Source organism: Morus notabilis, unplaced genomic scaffold (genome assembly GCF_000414095.1).
Source record: "Morus notabilis unplaced genomic scaffold, ASM41409v2 Scaffold1062, whole genome shotgun sequence".
Classification (NCBI taxonomy): domain Eukaryota; kingdom Viridiplantae; phylum Streptophyta; class Magnoliopsida; order Rosales; family Moraceae; genus Morus; species Morus notabilis.
The window spans coordinates 91,683-98,750 of record NW_010364904.1 but is presented as its reverse complement, the minus strand read 5'-3'; the positions used below and the strand labels follow the sequence as shown (position 1 = coordinate 98,750).

General features: G+C 33.3%; 1 protein-coding gene across 1 annotated transcript; it reads left to right on the top strand.

The window, feature by feature from the left end:
• Positions 1–2,324: 2,324 nt before the first annotated feature.
• LOC21386712 (nuclear cap-binding protein subunit 1) lies at positions 2,325–6,716 on the top strand. Its single transcript, XM_010107103.2, has 8 exons — positions 2,325–2,564; positions 2,689–2,748; positions 2,861–2,917; positions 4,438–4,509; positions 5,199–5,261; positions 6,055–6,231; positions 6,470–6,601; positions 6,708–6,716. Exons 1-8 carry the CDS (start codon positions 2,481–2,483, stop codon positions 6,714–6,716), a joined length of 654 nt encoding a protein of 217 aa, XP_010105405.2. The 5' UTR covers positions 2,325–2,480.
• Positions 6,717–7,068: the final 352 nt, after the last annotated feature.

Sequence of the window (7,068 nt, the reverse complement as noted above, 5' to 3'; positions counted from 1 at the left end):
AACATTTTATATAAGTAAATGAAGTTCTATTTACACAGTGTAAGTGTAAACACCTGGGATTGAAAATAATTTAAAACCATTAGAAAATATCATGGCCAACAGAAGTAGTTGAAAAAACCGGAATTTAATATTGAAAAAAAAAACTAATATATATGTAAATAACTTCTTGATTAAATATTGGTCATAAGAGGATAAAGACATGAAAGTAAGGAAAGACAAAAGAAAAAAAAAGAACTTAAAAGTTTTGAATAAAAAACAATGGACAAAAATAGAATAGAATTAAGATGATATATTCACAGCAATATTTGGACAGATCATATCAAACTCAAAAACAAATACAATTTCAGATATAAAATTATTAAATACTAATGGTGCTAGAGATAGGAAAAGTTCAAGAAAATTGTTTCCCTTAAAATTACCAGGAATTCCAGATAATATAAGAAAAATCAACAGCTCATTTAATATATCTATAACAAAAGTAGAACAAATTATCAACCTAGGATATCAGATGACCAATACAAATAACCCAGCTCATCAAGGCAATAAATGAAACAGATAAAACCAAGAATTACCGATATACAGCATCAAACGAACCAAGGGAAAATTCACTCATGCAAATAAAATCCTTGCACAAACAAATCCATCAAAAGAAAAGGTCAAGTATCCCAAAAAAAAATTCAATAAAATAACATTTGTATTACTAAAAAAAAATAGTAGTTGATAAAGTAAGAGCAAAAACATAAAAAATAAATAAATAAATAAACAATAAAAGTTAAGGGCAAATGATGTAACCCATGAAAAATACGAGGCTTTGTAAAAATAATTCTTTTGAAAAGTTTTATTAGTAAAATAATTTTTTAAAAATTTTTATTCTTTCTTCATAAAAAAAATAAAAAGAGTTCATTTTACTAATTTCACTTTATTGAATAGTCATTCTAGCATATTGTCCTGAAAAATACGCAAAATGCATAACAAAAAATGTACAACAAAGAAAAAATTTGAGACACGAAGATCAAACGCAGAAGAAAAATGAAGCATAAACCCCAAAGGACAGATGCAGGATTCCAACCAAAACCAACCAAAAGAGATAAGTCAAAGCACCTGCGAAAAAAGAGGGGAAAAAAGCAACTCAGAAGGCAAAAGCCGAGAAAGAAAGCAAACATAGTGTTCCACGGCTATTTAATGACCACAAAACCCACACCAGAATTAAACCCCAATCAAAACTAAGGAAAGAAAATATATGAAATCAACAGCAAAACAGGAAAAGGGAAAAAAAACCACCAAAGTCGCGGAGAAGATCCAAACTAAGAAATAAAGCAAAAGTAAGGTTTCATAGACATGAAATAAGCACAAAACCCACACCAGAAACTCCAAGCAAAAGCAAGAAGAAGAGATGGATGAGATGAAGATCAAAACAGGAAAAGAAAAAAAAAAGCCAAACGACACAAAGCAAAAGGACACCAAATTACTGAAGGACTTTCAGAGGAAGAAAGCGAGTTTTGGAGTCCGGAGAAGCCACCACGATAGAGGCGGAGACCTTTGTCTCTGCGTCTGCGCTCGCCGGAGGGGAGAGAGAGAGAGGATTTCAGGGGCACGTATTGTACGTGCATAGGGAAGTATCGAGAAAGGAATAGAGAGCTCCATATGCACATACAACACACTGTAGGCCCAGAAAAGACCAAAAACCCTCTGCCCAAAAACGGAGGAAAAGAAAACAAAAAGAGCAAAACTGTTTATGCTTAAAATTTAAATTTTACTATAATAAAAAATTTTTATAAACAGTCACATTTAATTTTTTTATTACAGTAAAAAATTTTCACATAAAATCACATCTTAATTTAAATTAAAAATTTAAATTAATAAACTGAATGAGCCCATAATAATTTTATGATTTTTTGTCTTTTTTTTAAGTCTGAGGAGACGTTTAATTTATGGATTAGAACTATATAATTAGAATTATTTTTTATTTATGTGTATTTTTTATAAGAGAAAATATTATAACGAATCACGAACTATAATTTAAATTAGGAAACGAATCCCCTAACTAAGGCCCCGTTTATTTCGTCGATTCGAGTTTAGAATTCGAGTTTTGTTACAGTAAAAAACTCTCAGAAACAGTCACATCTAACTTTTTTACTACAATAAAAAATTCTGACATAAAATCACATCTTAACTCGAATTACAAATTCAAATTAACCAAGTGAACGGACCCTAAATAACCTCTGAGGTTACTATAAAAGGACCAATCCCCGAAGACAATGAAAATGTTGGGACTCAAAATGCAATTTATCATTTGCAAATTGCAATAAAACCCCGTTAGAAAATCGGGCGGGCTTGTCCAGAACTGGGTTAGGGTTCAAGTCAGTCAGCGCTAAACCCCGCAAATCCCTTCTCTCTCTTGAATCTCGTTTCTCTCTCCTCTCACCAAAAACCCTCCATTGTTTGTTTGTTCCTCTCTCTGAGAGAAATACCACAAAAAAATGAGCTCTTGGAAGACTCTTCTTCTTCGAATCGGCGACAAATGCCCAGAGTACAGCCCCTCCTCCGACTTCAAAGACCATGTTGTCCGTACCTCTCTATATATATATATATGTATATATAGTTGTATTTGTCGTCTTTCTCGTTCAAATTCCCTACTTGTTTTGTTCCAGAGCTTGAAACACTACTTGCAATATTCAAAATTTGCAGGAAACATGCTATGGCGTGCTTCGGCGAGAGCTCGAGCCCTCTTCTAATGACATTTTGCCCGTAATTACTTTGTTTTCTGATTCAATTTTGTATTTTTGGTATCAAAGAATAGTTATATCTGCGAATTTGTTGATCTCATTTTGGTTTTTACTGTGTTTGTTCGTTGTGACAGCTCCTTCTTCAGTGTGCTGAACAATTGCCTCACAAGATTCCCTTTTATGCGACAGTGGTAGAGTATTCAATTTTTTTTTTTTTGAAATCCTTTGCAAAGTATGATTCTGTTTATTTGCTGAATTTAGCTCCTTTTTTTTTTTATACCCAGAAATCCCCCAGACCCACTTTACGAGTCCGAATTTAGCTCCGTTCTTTAGAATTCTTTGATCAGAGTTACTTGTTTATACTAGGGAGAGAAACTTTTTTAGAATTCAAAATGTGATAGAATAAGGTGAAAATGTTGGTATGATCTCTTTTAAGCTTGAAGGTTCTGTTTTCCCCTTAGTCCTTACTTGAAGTGCTATTTTTGTTGCCGATAAGCCTCCCCTGCGTTTTACTTACATCAGGCAAAAGCAGGCTAGGAAAAGATTGGGGAAGGAATTGGTGCAGAGCGTAGAAGCTTTGGTGACAGCACGAATGTTGAGTTCGTAAGTGAGGAGGCGCAGTTTGGTTGCTGCGATTTTGGAGAGGTCTAGAAGTTGCACTGGGATTGGGGAATAGAGGAGTTAGCAGTTTGTTTGTTAGAACTTAGTTGGTTAGGGCCTAGGGGCAGGGAGAATAAAACGTGAGTCTGGGAGTCAGTGCGGGGCATTGATCATTTCCTGAGCATTGTGAATTTAGACGAGCTTTTGTTACACGGAGTGCAGTGTGTCACTCGAATACCTGCTTATCCTTGTGTTTCTTTCATTTTTTCAATTGAAAGTAATCAGAAACCACTTTTTTATCAACTAGTTATTTTGTTGTGAATCTGTGAATTGTTTTTGAACCAAATTCTTATCAGATACATTGGGGGTCCATCAAAAATATAAGACCTACTGGTGATTCTATTATGCTTCATCAGTTACAAGAATCTATTGATCTCTACACCTGTTTTCCTTTGAAGTTGCATAGTTCATATTGACCTTAATCTGTGTTGGTGACTGTAAATTATAATTTGTTTATTGTTATCAATAATTAATCCTTGCATGTAAGTAACCTTAATTAGGATGAAAGAAAAATGAGAACGGTCAGAAATGTGTTTTGCACTTTGGAGATTATGTACAACTTCAAGTGTAGACTGTGTGGTGATTTCAAGAACAAATTAAGACAAGGATTAACCTCTTGTTCTGTTTGGCATTGACTTTGAGATACATTTAAAGATATACCAAGTAAAACTTTGTAATAAGTGGAGGAAAAAGTAGAATTTCAGTCTCCCAAGCTAAAAATCTTATATAGTAGTAAGTATTACATAATTACAATGCATTACACTACTCAACGCATAAATTTTTATTTAATTCATCTTGTTGTTGGCTCTTTAAGTTTTGTGGCTGCATCTATCACGTTTAAAGTTCGAAATGATGCTGCCATTGGGGTGGAATTTACAAATACACTGTACTTATGATCTATTACTTGCATATTTGTAGAAAAGAATGTTTATATATATATATATTTTTTTTTTTTTCTTTTTTTTTTGTTGGAGAAAACAGCGATTATTTGCATCTCTAACAATTCTTGCTGTTGATTCTAATAATTTTCTTTCTTTCTTTCTTTCTCTAGATTGGCTTGTTAAACTTGGAAAATGAAGACTTTGTTAGGAAAGTAGTTGAGAAAACTCAAACCAACTTTCAGGTAAGCAAGTCTTATGTTCAGTTTGCCCTCAAAGTGTTGACTTGAGTGTCAAACTAGTGGATAATCACAATCTTAAAACGATGTCAATTATTTTTCTTTTTCAGTGTTGATTTTTCCCACAGTTATTCCGGAAAGGGATGCTGCAGAATAACCTGGAGAATAAGATTTGAATTTTAGATCTTTTCTGTATAATATTTTTATAGTACATGCACTATCAAGTTCGTGGTTTGGGAATGGCTTTTCTGCTGATATGTGCACTTTTAACTTTTATATGAGTTCTTGAAGCCCAATCTTTAATGGTCATTTAACTAGGTGACATCTGATGTAGCTAACTTGCCTTAGATATATGTCAGATAGAAGTAAATTTGACGTAGTCGTTGTTGGAAGTGGAGTGAGAGTCTATTTTCATAAAAAATGCTGATCACTAGGTGTCCAATTGTGGATTTGAATATTGATGCTGGCTCCTTGCCAGTGGTTGTAGATAAAGAATTTGCAATGATTCTAAGAGGCCAATTCTCTTCGTGAATGATCATTATTAGGTTTGTATTTGTATGGTTGCTGAGATGGTTATAAATGATCCTCTAGCTTTATTAGGAGAAGTGAAAGATTACACTTTTAATGCCCTTGATGTATTCCTTTTCCTTTTTTTCCATTAAGTGACCTCTTTCATTTGACTCTATCTTTATCAGGATGCTTTATACTCGGGAAATTGCATCAAGATTCGAATTCTAATGAGGTTCTTGACTTCTATGGTATGTAACTTACAGTGTTTTGTAATTTATCTGATTTCGAGCAATGATTGATCAGTGGCAGTTGTCCTATCCAATAAACAGACTAAAACGTAAAGGAAACTCTGCAACTAAGTCAAATATATGTCATAGGACCCTTGTACTCTTTCGTTTGTAGTTTGATTCAATTATTGATATAAAGAGCTTTCTTATTAAAAAATAAAAAAAATAAAAAAATAAAAAAAACTAAGTCATATATATATTGTTGATTGATGGGCTTATATTCGTAGCACCTTCTGAAGATTTTTCATCTTGAATCTGAATGCAATGATTTTCAAGTTTTATCATAAAGTTGACATTGGATGAGTCATGGACTCAACTATTAGCTTGTTCTTTTCCATATTGGGATCTTTGTTTGTTTGTTTTTTTTTTTTTTTTTCAACTTCCAAATAAGAAACGGATGTTTTTGTTGAATTATAAACTCAATTGTTATATTTCTTTTCTGAGTGAGTTCTGATATGAATATTACTTGTGTACTATTTGCTCCATTTGGTTGGACTTTTCCCGTCTTCCATTTTGGTTTCAACTGGTAAAAGTATATTTTTTTCTCCTTTTATCAGAGGAATAGAATAGGATAAAGTTATTATCCTTTTTTTCTCCAGGCTTGGCCAAGTATTTTTTTCACTTTTATGATTAATTCAGTTATGGATGTTGGTCTTTAATCATGTTCATCGTGCCTTAGATAATTACATAACTGTAGTAGTGCATTTACGTCACATTTTCTTGTTGTAACTTGTGATTAATCTTTCTTCTATAGATGTGCAGTAAAGTTATCCAGCCTAGTTCCCTGGTTGTTGTTTTTGAGACGCTATTGTCAGCAGCTGCCACAACAGTTGACGAGGAGAAGGGGAATCCAGCCTGGCAAGCACAAGCTGACTTTTATATTACATGCATCTTATCTTGTCTCCCATGGGGAGGAGCAGAACTAACTGAGGTACTACCATTTTTGTGCTTAATAAACATATTCTCATTCAGGTGGCAATTGGCATTGCAGAATGTATTTTTGTATTATTTGGTATGAAAGATAGTTACAGAGAACACAGATTGAGCGCTTAGTATTTATATCTTCCACTCATTATTGCTTTTACTCTACGCTTTTAGTTTCATATGTTGTCCCATAGTTTATATCTTCCACTCAATCTTGGTTGATGTGATGGCACATCAATATGCAGCAAGTTCCTGAGGAGATTGAAAGAGTTATAGTCGGGATAGAAGCTTATTTGAGTATCAGAAGTCGCGCTTCTGAAAGCGGGCTGTCTTTTTTTGAGGATGATGGTGAGAGTGAAAAGACAAATAATGATAAGGTACACTTTTATGCCAAATATTATTTATTTTCAGAGGGTAAATTACTTTTATTATAAGAATGCAGTGTATTTTCTTTTTACTATTCTCTTTATTATGAGAATGCAGTGCATTTGATTAGTACCATTCTCTTTGTTTAGATCTATCCATGTTCTCCCTACTGTACTTTTCTTTTTATCTTAATCAAAATTTCTCAGTTGACAAATCAAGGAAAAAAAAATCTCTCTTGATCCTGCATAAACGTGTTTTTTCAACTTTGGCGGCGTTAGAGAGTCGGTGTTTTTTTTTCCCCTTTGGTCAGAATCAATTGTTCTGATACTAAATTGTTAGGTACCTAGGTTTTCCACAGCCAAACATACACATCAATCCCGAAATTGACAAGGAATTGGATAGAAATAAGGGAATTCTTTTATTGAAAACCACTAGCCCATCCCCAATTACACTGCCAAACACTACTAAACGGAAAAGT

Bases quoted from the DNA above. Each gene is read 5' to 3' on its own strand.
- LOC21386712 (XM_010107103.2), top strand. From the start codon at position 2,481: ATGAGCTCTTGGAAGACTCTTCTTCTTCGAATCGGCGACAAATGCCCA. The intron at 2,749-2,860 runs GTAATTACTTTG...TCGTTGTGACAG, and splicing joins CTTCTAATGACATTTTGCCC to CTCCTTCTTCAGTGTGCTGA. The intron at 5,262-6,054 runs GTATGTAACTTA...TTTCTTCTATAG, and splicing joins TGAGGTTCTTGACTTCTATG to ATGTGCAGTAAAGTTATCCA.